The following is a 25,570-nucleotide window of genomic DNA, read 5'->3' on the forward strand; positions in this document are numbered from 1 at the left end:
CTTTTTATTTCGTCCTCCCCTCCTCCCTCTTAAAAGCAAAGCAGGGGAAGCTGCCAAAAGTGTCATTAAGCCCCTTACGTGGGCCGGCGGAGGGGCTCTCTCTGCCGGTGGGAGACAGAACACAGCCATGAATATTCACAGAGGCGCTCGGCCCTTTGCCGCAGAAGGCCCATCAGTTATGGCGAGGCTGACGTCCCCCCTCGTCAAGGTGACTCCCGAGATAATGTCAGAGGATGATTCTTCCAAGCTAGGGAGGGGAAGGCGGCTCAGAGGACGGGGGGGGGGCTGGTGGAGGGAGAGGGTGTGGCGCACTGACCCCTGTCTCGTCCTTTAATGGGACGGATGTGGGAAGTTGATCTCCCAGCTGGGATGCAAATATCTGGCCATCCGCTAGCGAGTCCGTAAAGACACACACACACTGGTTTTGCTGTGAAGCGCAGTCGGTCAGCGTGGTGCCATCCAGATGTGGTTGGACCCCCAGTTCCGTCGCTCTTGCTGGGAGTTGGGAATCCTAACAGCACCTGGAAGGTCATAGAATGGTAGAGTTGGGAGGTGTGATGGACTCAGAGCCAGAGGAGTCTTAGTCCGCACCAGATCCTTTGCCTCAGGCGGCAGCTGAACCAAGTCTGGGGCCTGATTCTGAAGAGTCCCAGTCTGCACAGGTTCCCCTGCAACAAACACCAGCTGGGCCGAGTCAGGGGCCTGATCCTGCCCTGGCTCCAGATGCGGGGATTCCCTTGTTGCCTCCAGCTGGGTCATCACTTACAGCTGCTCCACTAGCGGTTGGGTCAGGGGAGGCTGAGGCGGCCTCTGGGTCTAGTAACCCACTGACATCTCCTGAGCTGCAGAGACTGAGGTCTGAGAGAAGGAGAGACGTGAGTACTCGCAGGAGGAGTGCTCGCCTTCGGGCGAAACAGGGAGGTGAGTCGCCGGGGGATCAGGACCGGCCGTTACCCCCGACAGAGATGAAAGGCTGCCGGACCTGCCCCAGGTTGCAGGAGCAACGTTGCTGTTTGCCAGAACCTGCCTGTGATCCTGTGCCTGACTTTGCCTGGTTTCCTGCCTTGGCCCTGCCGGACTGACTCCTCGCAGAACCCTTGGCACGGGACCAGACCTGGACCTTGTTACCCAGGTTACCCCCGGGCACAGCACAGGAGGGACCTCGGGGGTCATCCAGTCCAACCCCCTTGCAGGCCAAGAATCCCTGACAGATGGCCTCCCAGCCTCTGCTGAAAAACGTCCAGCGAAGGAGAGTCCGCTGCCTTCTGAGAGAGTCCGTTCCACAGTCTAGACACCTGTCCTCAGCTAGCTCAGGGGTGCCTTAACCCTCGGTCCTCTACATCTTGCCGGACTCCCATCGCATAGGAACACAGGAGGAGCCTTCATGGATCAGGCCAATGGCCCATCTGGTCCAGCCTCCTGTTCTCACAGGGGCCAACCAGTCGCCTCAAAGGGAAGCGTGCCTCTGACTGGAGAGGAAGGGCACAGCCATTGTGGCTAGCAGCATGCCTGACCATTGGCAACAATATCTGGAAGAAGCCATGCTAGCTATCCCTGCAGTGTTCTCCTGCCATTGTGTGGCCTACTGCCTCTTCCCCATCCCCTGTAGATACTCCCCAGCCATTTAGCATTTATTTATTGAATTTCTTCCATATCTTTTTTTTCTCCAAGGAGCTCAAGGCGGCATATGCAGGGCTCTCCCCCTTCTCTGTAGTGCCCCCAAAAACCCTGCAAGGTAGGTCAGGCTGAGACGAAGCGATAATAATAATAATTTATTATTTATACCCCACCCATCTGGCTGGGCTTCCCCAGCCACTCTGGGCGGCCTCCAACAAAACATTAAAGGCGCTGTGGGTTAAACCACATAGCCTAGGACTTGCTGATCAGAAGGTCGGCGGTTCGAATCCCCGCCACGGGGTGAGCTCCCGTTGCTCAGTCCCTGCTCCTGCCAACCTAGCAGTTCGAAAGCACGTCCAAGTGCAAGTAGATAAATAGGTACCACTCTGGCGGGAAGGTAAACAGCGTTTCCGTGCGCTGCTCTGGTTCGCCAGAATTGGCTTAATCATGCTGGCCACATGACCCGGAAGCTGTACGCCGGCTCCCTCGGCCAATAAAGCGAGATGAGCGCCGCAACCCCAGAGTCGGTCACGACTGGACCTAATGGTCAGGGGTCCCTTTACCTTTACCTTTTTAATGCATCAAACATTCAGATGTCTTCTAAAAGTCTGGTGGTTGTTGTTCTCTTTGACATCTGATGGGAGAGCGTTCCACAGGGCGGGCGCCACCACCAAGAAGGCCCTCTGTCTGGTTCCCTGTAACTTGGTTTCTCGCAATGAGGGGACCACCAGAAGGCCCTCAGCGCTGGACCACAGTGTCCGGGCAGAACGATGGAGGTGGAGATGCTCCTTCAGATAGGGCCAAAGGCTTGCACGCAGTGAACTTCATGGCCAAGTGCAGATTTGAACCCTCGTCACTCAGAGTCCTGGCCTGGCATTGCTCCACTGCTACACCGGCTCTTCCAGAGGTTGACCAGTGGAACCAGAGGGGTGGCCATCAGTTCTTGGTCACCATTGCCCTCTCCCCTTTCTTAAATTCTGAGCAGCTTTGTTCCAATAGGAAAGCAGGATATACTGTATTTTTCGCTCTATAAGACGCACCAGACCACAAGACACACCTAGTTTTTGGAGGAGGAAAACAAGAAAAAAAATATTCTGTATCTCAGAAGCCAGAACAGCAAGAGGGATCGCTGCGCAGCGAAAGCAGCAATCCCTCTTGCTGTTCTGGCTTCTGGGATAGCTGCGCAGCCTGCATCCGCTCCGTAAGACGCACACACATTTCCCCTTACTTTTTAGCAGGGCAAAAGTGAGTCTTATAGAGCAAAAAATACGGTAAATAATGAAACAAATGCCATCTGGGACCCTAGTGAGAGCTCAGGGCCCAGACACAAGAGTAGCTGGGGCAACCCAGCCAAATGCGGTATAAGTAATAAAATTATTATTATTATTATTATTATTATTATTATTATTATTATTATTATTATTTTCTTAGGAGTCTTGGAGAGCTGTGATCAGAGGGGAAGGGCAATCTGCACTAATGAAGCAGAGATTCACCTCCCCTTTTTTCTTGGTGTTTACCTCCTCACAGTTTGGCTGCTATTTTTATTCATTTTACAGCCCTGACAACGTAAATTTCCCCCCTCTTCCTGTTTGGCACCACCAGGTGGCAGCCGAATCACACCTCTGGGTGATTTACGAGGGCGTTCCCCTGTCTTGTCTGCCCTCATCCTGCCCTCGACTCCTCAAACCGCTAAGCGAATTCTGCCTCTCGCCACCCATTTCCCAACACTACCTTGTTTTCGTAACTAACGTCCTTGCGGCACAGGTATCCTGCAGGTATCCTAAAGGCCCTGCCCTCCCTGCCCAGGCCCTGCTGTCGCTTGAGCCTGCTATCAAAGCACATCCCTCAAAGAACATGCGTCACAAATAGCAGAGGGTTCATTGGGTATCCAGGCACCAGCTACGTGAACCAAAGAGGAAACGAGAGGGGGGTTTTTTAACTCCGGATCCACGCTGGGCAAAAGTGGACTGAGCAGGAAACCGGCATGCAGCTTAGTTCTACAATTCCCAGAGTAGTTCTGGGAGTTGTAGCTCCTTGAGGTGAACTGGGGTCTCTGACTAGGGTGCAAAAGCAGCTCCCGGAATTTTTTTTGGGGTAGCCATAACCGTGGTATTGCTGTTTAAAGTGAATGTGGCCTTACTCCCGAGGAAGGCTACTTAGGATGGCATACTTCCTTTTACAAAGGTATACCTTCTAACCCATGGGTAGGCAAACTAAGGCCCGGGGGCTGGATCCGGCCCAATCACCTTCTAAATCCGGCCTGTGGACGGTCCGGGAATCAGCGTGTTTTTACATGAGTAGAGTGTGTGCTTTTATTTAAAATGCATCTCTGGGTTATTTGTGGGGCATAGGAATTTGTTTATTTCCCCCCCTTCAAAATATAGTCCAGCCCCCCACAAGGTCTGAGGAACAGTGGACCGGCCCCCTACTGAAAACGTTTGCTGACCCCTGTTCTAACCTTACACTCTGCCTTACACCTTTAATCCCCAAGCAAATAATTGTCGTGGCAAATGAAGTCAACATCACCCTTGTTTTGGAAGTCCAGTTTTATTCTCTCCCCTCCGGACCCGGAGGAGAAGAGGTTAAATTAAAACACCAAAGAGTAAGAGAGTTGGGTTGTCCGCTCCACACTCCTGCTCTGAGGAGACCCACTGAAGTTGGTGGACGTTGGTTTCAGAGGTTCTCTTGAGCAGAAGCGAGTCGCAAACAACCCATTTCCAGGGGAAGGTCTGTTCATTTGTGATGGGAAGTCCAAAGGCGAAGAGTTTGCGTCCTCCGAGAGGGGCCTGAGTGCGAGGCGTCGCTTAGACAGCCTCGTTGAGTTTCTCCATCATCTGCTGCTTGATCTTCTTGGGGAGTTCCGGGTTGGTGAAGTAGTCTGGGAGGAGAGAGTGAAGGAAGACGAGAAGGTTCGCCAAAGAGAGGGAAGCTGGGGCCGCTAACAGATTTATTGCATCTCCAAGGTGCACCAAGGCGTCCTCAAGAATTCAAGGGCATATCCCAGCCAAGCAAAAGCGCTCCGGTCGTGTGCGGCTGTGGAAGGGAAGCGTTGCCTGGGGAGACTCTCAGGGGCCAGATGGAGAGGTCTGGAGGGCCGCATCTGGCTCCTGACGTTCCCCACCCTTGGCCCGAGAGGGCACATCCCAGCCAGAGAAAAACAAGCAAGGAATCTGTGGGGCAGGGCTGGTGAGGGACGTGGCCTGGCGAGAGCTCCCCAAGGGCCAGGGAGAGTGGTTTGGGGGCCGCATGGAGCCCCCAGGCTGATCTGCCTGCCTCATCCATTCATGCTCCTCCATGAAAGCTCCAGGGCGCAGAGTAGAAAGGGACAGAAAGGCCTCGGCTTCCTGTTCTGTCCCCATCCACCCCAGCCATGATAGAATGGCTCCATCTGTACGGGGTGTTCTCTTTGTCACAGACCCGACAGCAAAGAGTATTACATGCTCTGGCCATTCCTGAGCGCCATTCCCAGTGCCAGAGCATCAGTTGTGATGGCCTGGGATTCAGACTCAGAGGCTGAACCTGAGGAATCCCAGCCTGCACAGGATTCCCCGCCTCCAGAACCAGCTGCGCCGGGGCTGGGGCCTGAGCCTGGAGGGTCCTCACCTGTGCTGGGTCCTCAGGTGCAGGCACCAGCTGAGTCTGCTCTGGCCCCTGAGGTGATGGAGGACCCATTGCCTGCAGGTGCTCCACTCTCAGCCCCGTCAGAGGAATCTAAGGTTGCCTCTGGGTCCGGTCACCCTCCAGCCTCTCCTGAGCTGCAGAGGCTCAGGGCAGAGAGGTGGAGGGAACTAAGTTCCCGCAGGAGGAGGGCTCGCCTCCAGGCCAGGAGAGGCGAGTCACCTGAGGATCGGGGCCGCCCTATGCCTCGGGGCAGATAAAAGCCAGCCAGTCCCAGTCCCAAGTTGTGGGAGCAATGTTGTTGGTAGCCAGTTCCTGCCTGCACCCTGTCCTGCTCTTCTGCCAGAGTTCCTGACCTCACCCGACTCCCTGCCTTGGACACAGCTTCAGCTTTGACGGACGGCCTCAATACTGCACCATCGACCTTGGACTGGACTCGGACCACGCCTCACGAAAACCCAGGGGACCAGCCCATCAGCCCTTGTTGGAATGACTTCGGTTTATATTCCTTCTGCAAACAGTGTCTCCCTCCTGATATTTGATTTCTGACGGGGCTGGGTTGTTAGTTGGGCGCCCCTTGCGCTTTGAGAGCCCCCTTCCTCTTTCCAAAAACTTGATTTTTCAGGTGGGTCCTGTGTCGTCGTGAGGGAAAGGGACTCCAGGGGAAGCCGTGGCCCCCAACCTGTTCTTGGGACTACAGTTCCCATCATTCCTGTGGTTGGGGCTAGTTGGGAACTGGGATCCATCAGCCTTCAGAAGGCCACGGGTTGGGTTCCCTGAAGGAGAACAGTGCTGGTCACTCTTAGCTAAATTTCTCGAAAGGGAAAAGCAGGGATGCTGATTTACAAGGGATGGGAATCGGGAAGGTGGGACCCTCCTTGGTACACGGCAGAAGCTCAAGCGCACATCGTCTCCGCGCAGAAACATTCAGGTGCGCTTGGTTCTTGTCAGGTGTGCGTGCAGGAGCCAGGCCCTGTGACCAGGACTGGGGCCTTCCTAAGTTTGTTCTGGAGAGGCAAGGTGTGGCCGCACAGGTGAGGCCAATTAGTAACTCACAGCACCTGATGGCAAGTGCTGGGAAGGGATATAAGGTCAGCATTTCCCTTCGGCTCTTTGCCACAGCAACACATTCCCTGCCTTGCTGCGTTTGGCTCCTTGACTCCTTGATCCTCAGACCCTTGACTTCATGACTCCTTGCTCCTTGATCCTCGGACCCCTGACTTCGTGACTCCTTGCTTCCTGACCCTCGGACTCCTGACTTTGTGACTCCTTGCTTCCTGACCCTTGAACCCTTGACTTCGTGACTCCCAGCTCTCTGACCCTCGGACTGTTGGCTTCCAACTCTTGGCTTCTGGACTTCCTTTCCTGCTACCCCCCCCCCAGCCATCTTGCCCCCGGTTCTGATGTCCCCAGCCAGGACTTCAATCGCCCATGAACCGGACCATGACAGTTCTCTCCCCTGCACAGTTGAAATGTCTGTGGGCGTTCCGTGACGCCCAGTGCCATCTCAAAGAAGCTGGTCCTGCCAGCTGTGGAGGTAATGGCCAGGGGCGGACTCCACAATCTTTTGCATGGGTGTTGCACGCATGAGGCCAGGGATGGGCGGAGGACACCTATGGGTGCCCAAGGATGAGGGGGTGCTGGGAGTCCCAACAGCCTCCAGAGGGCTGCAGGTACCCCATCGCCAGACGCTCCTGTGCTACCTGCTCTTAATAGCATAGAAAGCATTTGCAGGATCAGGCCATCGGCCCTTCCGTTTGAACATCCTGTGCAACCCGATGCCTGCAGGAAACCTGCGTGATTCAAGCACAAGAAAATACTCCCCTCCAGTTCCTTCCAACAACTGGTATGTGAAAAAGTAAAATCTCTCAATATGTAAGGCTAGTAAATGAAACTCTTACCAGCAGCAAACTCCCGAATATTATTTGGTCTTTGCAGCAGAACTTCCCTGGAAACATGGAGAATGGGAGAGAGAGGTGGACAGGGGAAAAAAGACTTTTAAAAGGGAGTTTTTTAAGCAGTTGATTGTGTGTGTCCCCCCCCCTTTCTCCTCTCTGTTGATTTTGTAAGTCCTTGTCAAAGGTACGCAAGACAAATTGGTAAATCACTCTTTCCTTATTGGGAATCAATAAGCCAATTAGCAACCGGGGAGAAACGTTTAATTTACATCTGCATTCACCTTTGGGTGTGTGTGTGTGTGATGGAGTTTTATATTAAAAACAAGGAACAAGAACGTACAACCGTCACAGGGCCGAGGAAATATTTATAACAATTAAGAAGACCTCTTCGTAATTACAACGGTTCCTTCATTGGGAATCGATAAAGCAATTAGCAAGGCAGCTAGGAAAGCGAGGTGGGGGGAAATTGCCAAACTTTTTTTCCGTCAGGGTGAACTGCAGCCTCTCAAGAAATACCCTGGGCACCTTGTAAATTAAAAGAACTTTTTCAGTGAAATGGTGGATCGCCAGCTGATTCTTCCAAGGCTGATCCGCACCCCCACCCCGCTGCCGCCGCCAGTCATAGAAGTCGAAAAACTTACCTGAGAAATCCTGACAGCAGCATTTCCACTTCCTTGTGCGCACGAAGGTATTTCTCGTTAGCGATCCTGGTGTTTATCTGGGGGGAGGAAAGGGTCGTGAAGAAGCTAAGATCTGAGCATCTAAGCACATTTGTCCTGACTTGGAGGCGAGGTTTTTCTCAGTTCCAAATCTTATTGCAGGCTATGGCTAAAAGCCTGGTAGCTGTTGAAGGAGACTGTTCACAACCCATTTCTCGCAGGCCAGTGTTTCCCAGTTGTCGGTGTTTATACTACATTTTTAAAGATTTGCCTTGGGAGAGTCTTTGAACCTCTTTTGTTGACCACCAGCATTACGCTTTCCATTTTTAAGTTGGGAATAGAGTACTTGCTTTGGAAGACGATTATCAGGCCTCCGCATAACATGACCAGTCCAACGAAGTTGGTCTTGAAGAATCAGTGGGAGGTAACTTATTACAGCCCCAACAGCCCCAAGCACGGCTAGCGGCCAAGGGGGTGTGAATTATAGTTCAGCAATCTTCTCTGACTCTGATGCCCATCAGCCCCAGCCAGCACAGCCAATGGTCAGGGATGATGGTGCTTGTAGTCCGCATGAGCTATTTTAGTAAGACATTCCTTAAAGGGGAAAATAAGGGCAGGGGATAGACTACCCAGAAAATCAGGACCACAGGGATCCTCCCCACCCACTCCGATAATAATATAGACACCTTTAGCTTGCAGAGAGGCCCATTAAAATGTACAACAAAAATCCATGTGGCACCTTTAAAGACTAGCAGATTTATTGTGGCATAAACATTCGCGGACTGGATGCGCCTGATGTGCTGGGCTCCAGTCCATGAAACCGTCTGCCGCAATAAATCTGTTTTGTCTTGATGGTGCCACGGCGCTCCTCTTTTCCCTCATGTTGGCTGTATCGAGACGTAACTCCAGGCTACCCTCTCCGGGACGTGTCACAGTTAAAATACGGCCTCGGTTAACTTTTATGGTGGTTGTGGTTGTTTTGTTTTATTTTATTAAATTTATATCCCACCCTTCCTCCCAGAGGGGCCCAGGGCAGCAACTGCACAAACGAGAAAGCAATTAAAATATCTCAAAACAATCCCGACGCAGTTGCAAACCGGGGAGGGCGTCTACTTAAAAGGATGGCGATGATTTATTAATTTACGAATCTGCTTTTACATTCATGTCTCAAGGCGATTTGCCGTCGTATCGTTAAAAAAGAGAGAGAGAGAGAGTGTTTTGAAGATGGTAAGCAAAGAAAAGCCAAAGCAGAGATCTTTTTATCCAGTTTGGAAATAAAATAAAAATGTATTCAATTGTTTCCAGAAAGTACAGGTAACAGCTGCCTGTCATATCTCAGCAGTAGCCATGTAACAGCACAGCCCAACCTGTAAAGATCACCACTAATTGCAGGCAAGTGTTTTGAGTGCAAAATAAGTACCTCTGAGCATGTGTAGAGTGCTGATGAGCACTTGCAGCCACACACACCCCCGAGAGCTGTATCCTCTGTGAGCAGGCCTAGTCTTCTTTAAAAGCCATCCAAGTTTGCAGCCATCGCTAACACCAGCCCCAGAGGCTCGCCCAAAATGGACAAATACCCAAAGCTTTTGCACTGGAAAAATAAAGTCAATCCCGCTCCAAATTGCACCATCACATAAAAAAAGACAAAAGATGATAGATAGACAGATAGATAGATAGATAAAGATGAGAGAGAGAGATACAGTGGTACCTCAGGTTACATACGCTTCAGGTTACAGACTCTGCTAACCCAGTAATAGTGCTTCAGGTTAAGAACTTTGCTTCAGGATAAGAACAGAAATCGGGCTCCAGCAGCGCAGCAGCAGCAGCAGGAGGCCCCATTAGCTAAAGTGGTGCTTCAGGTTAAGAACAGTTTCAGGTTAAGAACGGACCTCCAGAACGAATTAAGTACTTAACCCGAGGTACACTGTATTGGACATTAGACAGACAGACAGATAGATAAGACAGATAAGGCAGAGAGATGATAGATTAGATGAGAGATGATAGATAGATAGATAGATAGATAGATAGATAGATAGATAGATAGATAGATATTAGAAAGAGAGAGAGAACAACAAAAAGAAGCCAACACGAAGCAGGCAGTTATTTAAAACTTTGTTCTGAAAGAAACAGGTTTAATCATAGTAATCATAATCATAATCACAATGTGATTATGCTAAGCAACTTCTCCAGGGGGCTGTGGCTTTTGCACACCCCAAAACTAAACCGCCCATTTCCCCCTGCTCCCCATCTTCGCGCCTTTCATCCGCTTTATCCCTATTTCTTGCCCATCCTCTCCAAACCCGCTTTGCCCCTCCCGAACCACGAGAGAAGCCCCTTTGCGGGGAGCGTGAACCAGACTCCCAGCATGCCTTGGGAAAGTGGAATTACAGCGCCAAGCTTTGTGGGTCTTTTCTAAGGGCCCCCCCTGCCCCCCCCGGCCTCCCCTTGACCCACCTTGAAGTGGGAGAGTTTGATCTGCTGCTCCGGGTTGAGGGCCCCCCAGTCCTGGCCTTGCAGGCCGGAGTCCAAGTCCACCATGTCACGGAGCGCCATGCTCAGGCAGGCAGGCAGGCAGGCGGCTGGCGTTGCCATGGGGACAGAGACACACAGAGACGCATGTCAGGATCCCCGCCAGATTCCTCGGGAAGCAGGCTCTCTCTCTCTCTCTCTCCCTCCCTCTCTCTCTCTCTCTCTCTCTCTCTCTCTCTCTCTCTCTCTCCTCCTCCTCCTTCTCCTTCTCCTTCTCCTTCTCCTTCTCCTTCTCCTTCCTTCCTTCCATCTCTCTCTCTCTCTCCCCTTCTCCTTCTCCTTTCTTTCTTCCTCCCTTCCATCTCTCTCTCTCTCTCTCCCCTTCTCCTTCTTCCTTCCTTCCTTCCTTCTTTCTTTCCTTCCTTCCTTCCTTCCTTCCTTCCTTCCTTCCTTCCTTCCTTCCTTCAGGGTATGCGCTGTTTATACCTCAGGCAGTAAATGCAGTTTCAATAATATACCCTCTCTATATGGGAGAATCCACAAAAGAGAACCTAGAGAGAGAGAGAAAAATCCTAGACCCCAGATTTCCTGGGCTTCTTAACCACCAATGATTGCAGACAGGGGAAATTATTCTTTATTTAGTAATATTTACCGTATTTTTTGCTCCACAAGACACACTTTTTTCTTCCTAAAAAGGGGAAATGTCTGTGCGTCTTATGGAGCAAATGTGTGGTCCCTGGAGCCAAATTGCCCAGGGGCAAAAAGCAGATCATGCTTTCTTTTTTTAAAGAGGGAAGTGGGTGTTGAAACAAAGCCGCTGATCGGCAAGCGATCGGGAGCGAGATAAGGGACGCTAGCGATAAAGGAGGCTGCCTGGGAGGGGGGAGGTAAAGACAGCAAATTTGCAAAGGGGGGAAACAGGAAGACGAAAGCAACAAGGAGAGAAATTAGAAGAAAAGGAGGAGCAAAAAACTGCTCCAGCTAAGGAAAAGACACTAAGGCAAACCAGAGGGAAGGGAATGTTGAAAGGAAACAGCTGATCGGCAAGCGATTGGGAAGGAGATAAGGGACGCTAGCAGAGGCTGCCTGGGAGGGGGTAGATAAAAACCCATGGATCCTCAGGATTTTTGCATTGGGTCACCCCAAATTCACCATCAGATCACATAGCATGTCCATGGCTACAGCCTGCACCAAAAAAAATCACGCATCCGCTGTTGCCTGGGGCCACAATGGTGCAAAAACGTGGTTACAAAGCAAGGATCCACATGGATCCTCAGGATTCTTGCATTGGGCTACCCCAAACTCACCGTCAAATCACATCTCTGTGGCCACAGCATGAACCACAAAAATCTTACATCCACTGTTTCGTTCAGAATATTTTTTTTCTTGTTTTCCTCCTCTAAAAACTAGGTGCGTCTTATGGTCAGGTGTGTCTTACGGAGCGAAAAATATGGCATTTCATTGATATCCCACCTTTCTTCCAAGGAGCTCAAGGTGTGCCATACCTGGCTCTCTCTCCCACTTACTTGCCCATTCTGCACTCGCACAACAACCCTGTGAGGCAGGTGAGATTGAGAGATGACGAAGGGTAAGAAAGTCGACAAATAAATAAGGTGAAGAAGTAAACACAATCAGCAGAGCTGGCACAAGCGCTGTGCCTTTAACACAGGCAGGAATTCTCCGGGTGCAGTTGGGGGGGGGAGAGAACTTCACCAGTTGGATTTCTGCCTGAATGCAGCTGGGAAAGGCACGTGAGCCTCCTGGGTGTTGGGCAGGCACTGGCAGTTAGTGTTTTGACCCGTGAGTTTATCTTAAGCCTCTCTAGCCCTCAGGGCCTTGGCAGCCTCCCAGTCCTATCTGAAGCCTCTTTCGTTTCGCTGTGCGGTTGTATAAATAGATTTATTTTCTCCAAGCGGCCGCAGGTCCTCCCTTGAAAATGGCCAAGGAGCGGGAGTGCGGGGTGGAGGGGTGGAGGCAAACTGAGAAGAGAAACTTGCAGCAAAATGGTTTGATGGCGGCGGAAAGGTTAAAACCAACCTTCCAAAGTTCTCTCCCCACACCAAGGGCACGAAAATTGAACGGGATATCAGCGTTGGTTAATTAAGGTAAACAAAAACGAGACAGAAAGAGTGAGCAGAAAGAGAAATTGTGGTGCAGGCCGACCCAGCAACTCATTCTTGCCCTTTGGCGAGGTGGGCACTCTGCCCATGCTCAGAAGCTTCCCTTCTCTATCGCATCGCATCTTCCGACAGGCTTTTTGTTGGAGTTCATCATACCCCACCAGGGGTTCACTCCAAAGCCATGCCACCTGCACGCCCTCTGCCCCTGAGCTGCCTTACTGCCCAGAGAGGAGACCGTAAGGGAAACTGAGGCTGCGTTCTTGCAATGCTCCGAGCGGGGCAGGTAAAGAGGTGAGGACAGCACCAAGGCACTGCAGCAATAAGAATAAGAATAAATAATAATAATAATTAATAATAATAATAATAATTTATTTTTTTTAAAAAACATTTTTATTAAGTTTCCCATTTTAACAATCCAATCAAATCACATTGAATGTTACAAATACGTTTCAAATAGTCCAAATATTCTGCCTAAATTATAATTTTTTTGTTGGGACTTCCCATGCTTCAAGTTTGGGGGGTTAGGGTTAATATAATAATAATTTATTTGTACCCCGCCCATCTGGCTGGGCTTCCCCAGCCACGCTGGGTGGCTTCCAACAAAGATTAAAAATACATTGAAACATCAGTCATAAAAAATTTCCCTAAACAGGGCTGCCTTCAGATGTCTTCTAAATGTCAGGTAGTTGTTTATCTCTTTGACATCTGGTGGGAGGGCGTTCCACAGAGCGGGCGCCACCACCGAGAAGGCCCTCTGCCTGGTTCCCTGTAGCAAGGCTAGGAGCTGGCAACGGCTGCCCCCTGGAGCGTCATGGGGTTTGGCAAGGGTGTGTAAGCAAGGCCTCCGTCTGGTGAGTGTTCAAGAAGAAATTCTCACAAACCAGCCAGCATCTCTGGGCAGGTGGAGTGGGGGGGTGGTGGTTTGGCCAGCATTGCCAAATTCACTCTCCTGGATATATTAACGTCCCCCCGCCTTGTGGTTTTTGTTTTTTTTAACCTGTAGGGAAGATTTTCTTTCAAGTGAATGTCAGGTGGAGGGATGAGGAAGGGAAGAGAGAGGGATGGAGAGAGGCGTCCGCCCCCCCCAGGTTCTAATTAAAAGAGGGAAAGTGGGAAAATGAGGAGGGCCCGAAATAGCTGCCTGCAAGAAGGCCACGCACTCCAGAGTCGATATTTTGCGCCAAGATGACTTTTGGTTTGAGATTTCTGGGTAGAGCCGCGACCTTTGGAAAGGAGGAAAGGAGAAACTGGCAGAGAGAGAGATGCTTGGAGTGCCAAGAGATGTGCTTTGTTGCACAAAGGACTAGTGGCAATGACTTGTAGAACAGGATGCTGCGCTAGATGGGGAGCCCCCGGCCTGATTCAGACAGGGTTGTTTTCTAAAACCTCCAGCTCCAGGGGGAGTCTATCTAGATTCCTAGATTTTTAGGGATATTTGGCCACTGTAGGACCAGGTTGCTGGACTAGATGGGCCTTTGGTCTAATCCAGGGGTCAGCAAACTTTTTCAGCAGGGGGCCGGTCCACTGTCCCTCAGACCTTGTGGGGGGCCAGACTATATTTTTGAAGGAAAAAAATAATGAACGAATTCCTGTGCCCCACAAATAACCCAGAGATGCGTTTTAAATAAAAGGACACATTCTACTCATGAAAACACACTGAGTCCGTGGGCCGGATTGAGAAGGCGAGTGGGCCAGATCCGGCCCCCGGGCCTTAGTTTGCCTACCCCTGGTCTAATGTAACAGGCTCCACTTAGATTCTCATGAGCATGGCAACTGGAAACTGATCTGTCGGCTGCCTCGGTGCAAATTAAGCCCTGCCAATTGAGAGGACGGGCTCTCCTCTCCTCGCCGCCTCCCGTCACTTCACAGAGGCTGCTGCGCACGGCGCTGCCAGTGGTGGGAAGCTGGCCTGGCAGGATAATTACAATGATCACCTGACGAGCGGAGGCGGCCGTGGCATCGCTAAACACAGTCGTTTGCACATTTGCTCCTTGAAGGGCAATCAGCAGCCCACGGGCCTCTTTCTGCAACCTGGCAAAGAACCGGGCAATCGATCCAATGTTAAACACACACACACACACACACACACACACTGCTGTGTTGCTGCTGTTTAGTCGTGTCCGACTCTTCATGACCCCCTGGACCAGAGCACGCCAGGCACTCCTGTCTTCCACTGCCTCCCGCAGTTTGGTCAAACTCATGCTGGTAGCTTTGAGAACACTGTCCCACCATCTGGTCCTCTGTCGTCCCCTTCTCCTTGTGCCCTCCATCTTTCCCAACATCAGGGTGTTTTCCAGGGAGTCTTCTCTTCTCATGAGGTGGCCAAAGTCTTGGAGCCTCAGCTTCAGGATCTGTCCTTCCAGTGAGCACTCAGGGCTGATTTCCTTCAGAATGGAGAGGTTTGATCTTCTTGCAGTCCATGGGACTCTCAAGAGTCTCCTCCAGCACCAGAATTCATCCATTCTTTGGCGATCAGCCTTCTTTATGGTCCAGCTCTCACTTCCATACATCACTGCTGGGAAAACCATAGCTTTAACTATACGGACCTTTGTTGGTAAGGTGATGTCTCTGCTTTTTATGATGCTGTCTAGGTTTACCATCACCTTTCTCCCAAGGAGCAGGCGTCTTTTAATTTCGTGACTGCTGTCACCATCTGCAGTGATCATGGAGTCCAAGAAAGTAAAATCTCTCACTGCCTCCATTTCTTCCCCTTCTATTTGCCAGGAGGTGATGGGACCAGTGGCCATGATATTCGTTTTTTTGATGTTGAGCTTCAGACCATATTTTGCGCTCTCCTCTTTCACCCTCATTAAAGGGTTCTTTAATTCCTCCTCACTTTCTGCCATCAAGGTTGTGTCATCTGCATATCTGAGGTTGTTGATATTTCTTCCGGCAATCTTAATTCCGGCTTGGGATTCATCCAGCCCAGCCTTTCGCATGATGAATTCTGCATATAAGTTAAATAAGCAGGGAGACAATATACAGCCTTGCCGTACTCCTTTCCCAATTTTGAACCAATCAGTTGTTCCATATCCAGTTCTAACTGTAGCTTCTTGTCCCACATAGAGATTTCTCAGGAGACAGATGAGGTGATCAGGCACTCCCATTTCTTTAAGAACTTGCCGTAGTTTTCTGTGGTCGACACAGTCAAAGGCTTTTGCATAGTCAATGAAGCAGAAGTAGATGTCTTTCTGGAACTCTCTAGCTTTCTCCATAATCCAGCGCATGTTTGCAATTTGGTCTCTGGTTCCTCTGCCCCTTCGAAATCCAGCTTGCACTTCTGGGAGTTCTTGGTCCACATACTGCTTAAGCCTGCCTTGTAGAATTTTAAGCATAATCTTGCTAGCGTGTGAAATGAGTGCAATTGTGCGGTAGTTGGAGCATTCTTTGGCACTGCCCTTCTTTGGGATTGGGATGTAGACTGATCTTCTCCAATCCTCTGGCCACTGCTGAGTTTTCCAAACTTGCTGGCATATTGAGTGTAGCACCTTAACAGCATCATCTTTTAATATTTTAAATAGTTCAGCTGGAATACCATCACTTCCACTGGCCTTGTTATTTGCAGTGCTTTCTAAGGCCCATTTGACTTCACTCTCCAGGATGTCTGGTTCAAGGTCAGCAACCACACTACCTGGGGTGTACGAGACATCCATATATTTCTGGTATAATTCCTCTGTGTATTCTTGCCACCTCTTCTTGATGTCTTCTGCTTCTGTTAGGTCCTTACCACTTTTGTCCTTTATTATGGTAATCTTTGTACGAAATGTTCCTTTCATATCTCCAATTTTCTTGAACAGATCTTGAACAGATCACACACACACACACACACACACACACACCACATCCTTTTGGGCTGCATTTGATTGTTTACAATGTCCCTTATGTGGGGCTGCCCTTGAAGACTGCTCAGGAACCTCAACTGGTCCAAAATGCAGCAGGCAGCTTTCCTGGCTTGACGGCAGTATTCCGGGTACGTATGGGAATTTCAAGACGTATCGCAACCCTAACAGGGTGAAAAAAACAGGATGTCCCTTTTAACCATTATGCCACACTGCCTCTTATATAGTCGCTTTCTCTGTCGCTGTGAAGGCGACCAGGCAGCCGGTGCGTGAGGAGGGTCGACCACAGGCAGATTGGGAAACGGGAGCCCTGTGGTCGCCTTTAGAAAGGAGCCGGTTCTGCCGTCTTTCCCATTGGTGTTAGTGGTGCGTTGCGCCAGGGCGCCAGCCTCTCAGGGGCGCCCGAGTGAGTGGGGGAGCTGAGCGGCTTTGCTAGCAGCCTCCCCTTTCCCTGCACGCCCGCCAGCTGCACCCCGCCAACTATATGGCCAGCAGGCGTGCAGCTTCCTTCCTAAGCCTCCTCGGGAGGAGAGCGATCCCTGCAGAGCCCTCTGCATCTGCTAAAGACGGCCCTGATCCTGGTCATCGTCCTCCTCCTGCTTCCTGTCGAAAGGCAGCGTGCAGCCTTCCTGGGTGCCCTGACACCAGACAGCATATCCGCCAGCACGTTTTCCTGCTCAATTGCCGCCACCACGCCAGGGATTGTGGCGGTGGGGGAGGCAGAGGACATTTTCTACCCCCCTCCCTTGTTCTGGAGTTGCCGGGGGGGGGTGCATCAGAGGTATCTTTGCACCACGGCGCCGGATATGCTTAATACGGCCCAGGCCTTCCCGGAAGTCACTGGAACTGTCTCGGCCTGGTTCCCTTTCTGCAAGAGATGACGTGTTCAGGGCCCCCCGCTGGGAAGACAGCATCTCCCATCCACCCCCACCCACTCCGCAGCTTTTCAGACAGGTCCCTTCTGTAGCCCCGCCTCTGTGCCCCCCCTTCTCCTCCTTCTTCCCCTCTCTCTGTGGGGAGCAGATAATAGACGTGAAGAAAGCCGCTACCCGCGGTCCTTCCATGTTTTGCCGTAGGAGGTGCCCCAGCTGCTCTCCCTCGTCCCAGCAGGAGGCAAGGAGGCAGCTGGCAAGAGCACTCCAGGTCAGGCCGAGCTTGGCAAGGGAGGCATTGGTTAGGGGTGCAAAGTCAGGAGGGGGCAGGTCGTGGTTTTTCCTTGATTGGAAAGGCAAAGCCAGGGGCTGAATGCGACCGTCAAGTCCTCTCTCTAAAAGCCCAGGCTGCCCTCTTCTGCAACCCTGCATTGCACCCTCTCCTGGAGTGTTCTTGCCTGGTCGGATTGGGCCCTCGGACTCCAGCCGTGCTCCTTCCTTCCTTGGATAGAGAGGAGCACATGTAGAAATCTGACTAGGGTTGTTGCCAGTGTTGGTCCTACTCTGAGTAGACCCATTAAGGTTAAGGGATTTGGCTAACTTGGGCCCATTGTCTGGAATGTGGACCTCAAGCTGGAAATGGTTCTTCCTCAACCCTGAGCTCAGCTGTTTACCGTATTTTTCGCTCCATAAGACGCACCTGACCGTAAGACGCCCCTAGCTTTTAGAGGAGGAAAACAAGGGGGAAAAATATTCTGAACGCAACAGTGGATGTATGGTTTCTGTGGTTCATGCTGTGGCCACAGACACGTGATCTGATGGTGAATTTGGGATGACCCAATGTAAAAATCCTCAGGATCCATGAGCTTTTACCTCCCCCTCCCAGGCAGCCTCCTTTATCTCTAGCGTCCCTTATCTCTCTCCTTGATTGTCAAATGATCAGCTGCTTCCTTTCAACACCCCCTTCTCTCTTAAAAAAAAACACCATGATATAACAAATCGAAATCACGTCAAAGTGCAAGTAGATAAATAGGTACTGCTCCGGCAGGAAGGTAAAAGGCATTTCCGTACACAGATCTGGTTCACCAGAAGCGGCTTAGTCCTGCTGGCCACATGACCCGGAAGCTGTACGCTGGCTCCCTCAGCCAGTAAAGCGAAATGAGCGATGCAACCCCTGAGTCGATCACGACTGGACCTAATGATCAGGGGTCCCTTTACCTTTAAAGGTAAAGGAACCCCTGACCATTAGGTCCAGTCGCAGACGACTCTGGGGTTGCGGCGCTCATCTCGCTCTATAGGCCGAGGGAGCTGGTGTTTGTCCACAGAAAACTTCAGGGTCATGTGGCCAGCATGACTAAGCCACTTCTGGCGAACCAGAGCAGCACATGGAAATGCCGTTTACCTTCCCGCCAGAGCGGTACCTATTTATCTACTTGTACTTTGAGGTGCTTTCGAACTGCTACGTTGGCAGGAGCAGGGACCGAGCAACGGGAGCTCACCCCGTCGTGGGGATTCGAACCGCCGACCTTCTGATCGGCAAGTCCTAGGCTCAGTGGTTTAACCCACAGCGCCATCCGCATCCCCTTTGGGACAGGATAAGGATGAGCAAATACAGTCAATTCCAGTTTCTCATTTTTCCACAATCTTAAGTTCCGTTCACCACATTCTCCATCAGTTTGTACATTTTTGTTGTTTAAAAAGTCCACGCAAAATATATTCAGTGGTTTAGTGCAAATTGCTCCCAATACACACATTTTTGTATGCTGTCTGGCCCAGCGTACACACACACATTTTTTTGCAAAGCAACTTCCCCTCATATATATGTTTATATGCATACTTGTATCCCAGTACAATATATGCATTTTTGTGCACGTAACTTGGCTGGAGAACTGCATCGCAAAATTTGTAGAAAGTGAGGATTTCAGTATGAGGATTTGCAGTTTCCTCTAATTTATTTTGGCAGGTTGTTCTCACTAATATATGTGTCCTTATGCACACTTTACCCTAGTAATATAAGCATTTCTGTACACTTTTGTTGTTGCTGGAGAACAGCGTCACAACATTTAAATAAGTACAAATCTCAAGGGATAGGCGCATATTGTCTCAGAAGGTGCAATTTTTCATCTCCATCCCAACCTCACTGGGTCATCCTTGCATTTGAGGTTTCCCTGGAATTAACTGGAGATACTGCAGAAATTTGAATTTCTTTCTGGGTTTCGGCTCCCAGCTCTTCCAAACAGCAGAAAGGGACCTTGTCTTAACTTTGGGAGCAAAATCCTGTGTGAACCGGGGCACTGTGGTACCAAATAGTATGGGAAACACCCCTACTAGAAAAATTAACCAATAAACTGAAACTGTAACGGTAAAGGTAAAAGGACTCCTGACCATTAGGTCCAGTTGTGGCCGACTCTGGGGTTGTGTCGCTCATCTCACTTTACTGGCCGAGGGAGCTGGCGTACAGCTTCCGGGTCATGTGGCCTGCAGGACGAAGCCGCTTCTGGAGAACCAGAGCAGCACACGGAAACGCCGTTTACTTTCCTGCCGGAGTGGTACCTATTTATCTACTTGCGCTTTGACGTGCTTTTGAACTGATAGGTTGGCAGGAGCAGGGACTGAACAACGGGAGCTCACCCATCGCAGGGATTCGAACTGCCGACCTTTCGATCGGCAAGCCCAAGGCTCAGTGGTTTAACCCACAGCGCCACCTGCGTCCCCAAAACTGAAACTGACACGGGGACAAATAGAAGAAGACACCTTCACCCCGGTATGGCTCCCCTTTATCAGATACATGCCTGTTTTGCATGCTCAAGCTCCCAGGTTCAACCCCCAACATCTCCCAATTGTTGTTGTTGTTTAGTCGTTTAGTTGTGTCTGCCTCTTCGTGACCCCGTGGACCAGAGCACGCCAGGCACTCCTGTCTTCCACTGCCTCCTGCAGTTTGGTCAGACTCATATTGGTCTCTTCAAGAACACTGTCCCACCATCTCGTCCTCTGTCGTCCCCTTCTCCTCGTGCCCTCCATCTTTCCCAACATCAGTGTGCTGGTCCCGGGGGGAAGGTTACCGTTGGCGTAGTCAAAGTCCGGTCCTGGGTCACTAGCCTGGAAACAGTTCACAAGGAGCGGGGTGAGGTCCGAAGCAGGAAGCCGGGTGGGGACAGGAACACTGGAGGGTCAGGTCTGGGTCCGGGCAGGAACATGTACTCAACGACGTTGCTCCCGCAACCTGGGACCGGGCTGACTGGCCTTTATCTTCTCTGAGGCCAGGGGTGGTCCCGGCCCCCAGGAGACCCGCCTCTCCTGGCCTTAAGGCGAGCACTCCTCCTGGGAGAAATCAGTTCCCTTCGCCTCTCTGCCCTGAGCCTCTGCAGCTCAGGAGTGGCTGGAGGGTTACTGGGCCCAGGGGGAGACTCACCTGTAGGCACTGAGTCCTCAACCACCTGGTGCCTGCTCCTGAGGATCCGGCACAGGTGCAGGCGCTTCAGAATCAAGGCCCTGCCCCAGTTCAGCCGGCCCTGGAGGCGGGGACTCCTGTGCAGGCTGGGATTCCTCCGGTTCAGCCTCTGAATCGGATTCCCAGGCCATCACAATCAGGGTCTTTTCCAGGGAGACTTCTCTTCTCATGAGGTGGCCAAAGTCTTGGAGCCTCAGCTTCAGGATCTGTCCTTCCCGTGAGATCTCCCAATACAAGGCCAAGAAAGACCTGAAACCCTGAACAGCTTCTGCCAGTCAGTGTCTGCAGTACTAAGGTAGATGGACCTATGTCCTAACCGAACACAAGCCAGTTCCCTGTGTTCCCTGTTATCTGTGACTGTATAAAAGCTGGTTTAAGTCTTGGGGTGCAGAGATGTCTTATAACCCCTCACGGTCAGAAATCAGCTGGGGAAACCTGTCTGCTCATCCAGGAAAGGGCAGGCCATTCCCAGCAGCCCTCCCCCCCCAACTCTTGCTAAGACTCACCTTGGCAGGTCTCCAAATCAGGATGGAGGGACACCCCCTCCACTCTCGCCCCTCCGCCGAACCTGCCTTTTGCCCTCCTCCGTCTCCAGCAGCTGTTCCGTCTCTCTAAGCCACGGGCTGCCTCCTGACCCACTTTCTCTCCTCCTTCCCCTCCACCCCTGGCATGGAGGGCTCAAGCTGTTCAGGCTCGCCTTGACGCCCCCCCCTCCCCAGTGCATGTTCCTTCCATCCAACCAGCTTCCCCCCCCCCTCCTTGGTACAAAGCTGACTGATAACAAAGCTGTCGAGGAAAGCACATTCCGCACCCCTTCCCAGGTTTAAACGGGCTCTCAAAACCAAAACTATTAGAGCAGGTTTTGGGGATGTGGCCCCCAGCCCTGTCTTTCTGGCCCTTAGGATTTTCCCCAGCCCAGATTAGCCCACATTCATTTTGTTACTATTATTCCTAGCTAGAATGGGTTTTTAATAATAATAATAATAACTACAACTACAACTAATCCAGAATACGGCAGCCAGACTGGGAGCGGCTGCCGAGACCACATAACGCCGGTCTTGAAAGACCTTCATTGGCTCCCAGGACATTTCCGAGCACAATTCAAAGTGTTAGTGCTGACCTTTAAAACCCTAAACGGCCTCAGTCCAGTATACCTGAAGGAGCGTCTCCACCCCCATCATTCTGCCCAGACACTGAGGTCCAGAGCCGAGAGTCTTCTTCTTCTGGCAGTTTAGGGGCAAAATCCATCCAATAAACATTAGATGATCACCAGGACTAGCTGGCTAAATTAGTCCTATTTGGGCGAGCGAGGAGACCAGGGGAGAAATAGCTGTGGGATCCCAGAGTGGGGAATCTTCATAAAAAGGGAAGAGGGAGGGAAGGAAGGGGAATAAAAGATCAGGCTACGTTCAAACTGAAAGCCAGGCGGAATAGCTCTGTCTTACAGGCCCGTCGGAAGGAGCTTAAATCCTGCAGGGCCCTAGTCTCATGGGACAGAGCATTCCACCAGGTCGGAGCCACCACTGAGAAGGCCCTGGCCCTGGTGGAGGATAATCTGACTTCCTTAGGGCCCGGGACCTCTAAGGCCTGGGACTGATGGGAGCTGGGAGTTCAACAGCACCTGAAGCCCAGGTAAGGTTACCAGATTTTTTTCCAATGAATCTAGGGACACTTTAAATAAATATGTAAAGACTACACGTTGAGCAGCAGCCCCATCCCAACTCCTACTTGCGTGCAAGGAGGAGGGGGCAGGGATCTCTCAGGCAGCGCGATGGGAACCTCCCTTCCCATCGGAGCAGCCCCAATCCCATTCCTACTTGTGTGCAAGCAGGAGGGGGCCGGGATCTCTCAGCTGGGAAGGGAGGCTTCCCGTTGCCTGACTGAGAGATCCCTGCCCCCTCCTCCTTGCACGCAAGCTCTGATAGGCAGCGTGAAGCCTCCCTTCCCAGCTTAGTTGCTGGGGTCAGGGAAGGTGGAGGCAGCCGGGAAGCTGCACCTTAGAGCCCCTGCACCACCATCATATGGGGACTTCTGAGCAGCTCCTGAAGCCAGCCAGAGCCAGCTGCTCCGGACTGCTGAGACTGCTGCTGCTGCGTTTACCAGGGACATTAGATGAAATCCGGGGACGGAATTTGTCCGGGGACTTATTCGCAAATCCGGGGACTGTCCCAGGAAACGGGGACATCTGGTAACCCTACCTGAAGGGCACCTTTGGCCCCTGACTTATAACCTGCTTTTGGACTAAAATGCCCTAGAATTCAAGCATCACTCACCTGGGCAAGCTTTGGTCAGACTGCATTGGAGTTAACTGAGCAGCACCAGACCCCACTGCCTTGCCTGGAGAATACTTTTCCTGCAAATCTGATTCTACCCCCCACCAAACGGTACACAGCCCTTTTTGCTTAGAGCTCTCCAGCGATGGACCTTTCTGGTTACAGGGCACCACCCCCAGAAAATGTAGCCATGCTTTTGCAAGAGAACAACTGTCAGGGATTCTTCAGGGAAGCTTTTAATGTGTGACATTTTAATGTATTTTTAATCTTTGTTGGAAGCCACCCAGAGTGGCTGGGGAACAAATAATAAATTATTATTATTATTATTAACTTGTGGTTCCGGCTTTGCAAGGGGGGGTTGGACTAGATGATCCTTGAGGGTCCCTTCCAACTCTGACTCCCTGAGAGTCTTGAGGGCTGTCAGCCTGCCTCCCTTTTTAAGCACACCTTTTCATGCGGTCTAGATCTACTGCCTCTCCGCTTGATTTGATCCACCGCAATCCAGGTCAAAACGAATTACAGCTGAGCAAAACACCGTTCGTTTTGAAAAATTAAATACTGGCCTCTGGGAGGGTGGGGAGTATCTCAGAACCAGGCTGCTAGCATAAGATGAATGGTGTGTGTGTGTGTGTGTGTGTGTGTGTGTGTGTGTGTGTTACACAGACAGAGGGAAAGAGAGGCAAAGAGTTAGAGTTCATTCTTCTGCACGCCCCCTCTCTCCCCAAGCACGAATGAGATCATCGTGGAAACGAGCAAATTCTTAAATCATCTTGTCATCTCCAATATCAACAAACAGTGCACGCTCCTCGACAGATGCCAATATATATTACACGGGCGGGCATCTCGCCCATCCCCACGCTGAGGCCCTCTTACGAGAGAGGAGGTTCCGCAAGTCTAACGCTTTGGAGATGGCGGCACTGAGGCTATTAGCCATGGGGCAGGGTAGGGGGTGAGATGGGAAGGGAATCGCCGGCCTCGGAAGGCAGCAAGGAGCAGCAGCAGTGTGGGGCATTGGCTGAGACCTGCGTGTGGCAGAGGGGCACTGCCCATCTCTTGGGCCTTGTCTGTGCTGTGGCTGCTCCGATTGCTCCTCCTTTGCAACAACAAAAACGCCCCAAACCCTCCTCTATCCTGCTGGACACTGGTACAGATTAGACAGAGAGACAGACAGACAGACAGACAGACAGACAGACAGACAGACAGGAGAGAAGGGGGCTCTTGTTCTGGGGGTGCTCCCCCTCAAACCTAGAGCCATGGCAAAAAGGTGGCATGCACTGGAAAGTATGCTAATAATAATAATAAGCTCTGGTTTTCCCAGTCATGATGTATGGAAGGGAGAGCTGGACCATCAAGAAGGCTGATCCCTGAAGAATGGATGCTTTTGAATTCTGGTGCTGGAGGAGACTCTGGAGAGTCCCATGGACTGCAAGAAGATCCAACCTCTCCATTCTGAAGGAAACCAGGCCTGAGTGCTCACTGGAAGGGCAGATCCTGAAGCTGAGGCTCCAAGACTTTGGCCACCTCATGAGAAGAGAAGACTCCCTGGAAAAGACCCTGATGTTGGGAAAGATGGAGGGCACAAGGAGAAGGGAATGACAGAGGACGAGATGGTTGGATAGTGTTCTTGAAGCTACCAGCATGAGGGAGGCAGTGGAAGACGGGAGTGCCTGATGGGCTCTGATGCAGGGGGTCACGAAGAGGCGGACACGACTAAACGACTAAACAACAAATTTATTATTTGTACCCCGCCCATCTGGCTGAGTTTCCCCAGCCACTCTGGGAGGCTCCCAATCGAGTGTTAAATACAATACAGCATTAAACATTAAAAACTTCCCTAAACAGGGCTGCCTTCAGATGTCTTCTAAAAGTCTGGTAGTTCTTCTCTTTGACATCTGGTGGGAGGGCGTTCCACAGGGCAGGCGCCACCACCAAGAAGGCCCTCTGTCTGATTCCTGTAACCTCACTTCTCACAATGAGGGAGCCTCCAGAAGGCCCTCTGCGCATCCTGTTCCTCTTGTGGCCTTCCCAGAGATTTTCTGGCTGTCCTCTGCTGGAAGCAGGAAGGTGGTACTGGAGGTGGCTACCTGTTCTGATTAAACTGGTCTCTCCTTCTTCTCTTATTGGCGTGATCTTTAGGAACAGAACACCCACATATAGGTGCAGTGTGCCCCTGAAATTCAAGTGCCAGGGGGCAGCTCAGGCCTTCTGCCCTGCTTGAGGGCTCTGCTAGAGGCATCTCCCAATATGCCCCACGGAGGACCTTAAGGTCCATAAATAGCAACACCCTAGAGGTCCCGGGCCCTAAGGAAGTCAGATTAGCCTCAACCAGAGCCAGGGCCTTTTCAGTACTGGCCCCGACTTGATGGAACGCTCTGTCTCATGAGACCAGGGCCCTGCATGATCTGATCTCTTTCCGCAGGGCCTGTAAGACAGAGCTGTTCTGCCTGGCTTTTGGCTTGGAATCAACTTGATCCCCTTCTCCTCTTTCCTTTTTCCTTTCTCCTTCTGTGATGGAACTCCTATTTGGGGACTTCCCTGGCTTTTTTCTGGCCCATGTAGGACCAGTCTGGATAGCTAGCCTTGGTGACTTCCTTAAGGTCCGGGACCTCTAGGGTGTTGCTATTTATGGACCTTGAGGCTCTCCGTGGGGCATACCAGGAGAGGCGGTCCCGTAGGTATGAGGGTCCTAGGCCATGAAGGGCTTTAAAGGTCAAAAGCAGCACCTTGAACCTGACCCTGTACTCCACCGGGAGC

The 25,570-nt window shown here is 51.4% G+C and overlaps 1 protein-coding gene across 1 annotated transcript; it reads right to left on the reverse strand.

Annotated features, from left to right (window-relative positions):
* Window positions 1-4,145: 4,145 nt before the first annotated feature.
* Window positions 4,146-10,415, reverse strand: RIIAD1 (regulatory subunit of type II PKA R-subunit domain containing 1). The gene is made up of 4 exons (XM_053368950.1): window positions 10,247-10,415; window positions 7,775-7,851; window positions 7,137-7,183; window positions 4,146-4,495 (listed from the first exon to the last, which is right to left on the reverse strand). Exons 1-4 carry the CDS (start codon window positions 10,382-10,384, stop codon window positions 4,422-4,424), a joined length of 336 nt encoding a protein of 111 aa, XP_053224925.1. The 5' UTR covers window positions 10,385-10,415; the 3' UTR covers window positions 4,146-4,421.
* Window positions 10,416-25,570: the final 15,155 nt, after the last annotated feature.

This window comes from Podarcis raffonei, chromosome 16 (genome assembly GCF_027172205.1).
Source record: "Podarcis raffonei isolate rPodRaf1 chromosome 16, rPodRaf1.pri, whole genome shotgun sequence".
Classification (NCBI taxonomy): Eukaryota; Metazoa; Chordata; class Lepidosauria; order Squamata; family Lacertidae; genus Podarcis; species Podarcis raffonei.

Bases quoted from the DNA above. Each gene is read 5' to 3' on its own strand.
- RIIAD1 (XM_053368950.1), bottom strand. From the start codon at position 10,384: ATGGCAACGCCAGCCGCCTGCCTGCCTGCCTGCCTGAGCATGGCGCTC. The intron at 7,852-10,246 runs GTGGGTCAAGGG...TCCTCCCCCCAG, and splicing joins TCAAACTCTCCCACTTCAAG to ATAAACACCAGGATCGCTAA. The intron at 4,496-7,136 runs GTAAGAGTTTCA...CTCTCCTCCCAG, and splicing joins TATTCGGGAGTTTGCTGCTG to ACTACTTCACCAACCCGGAA.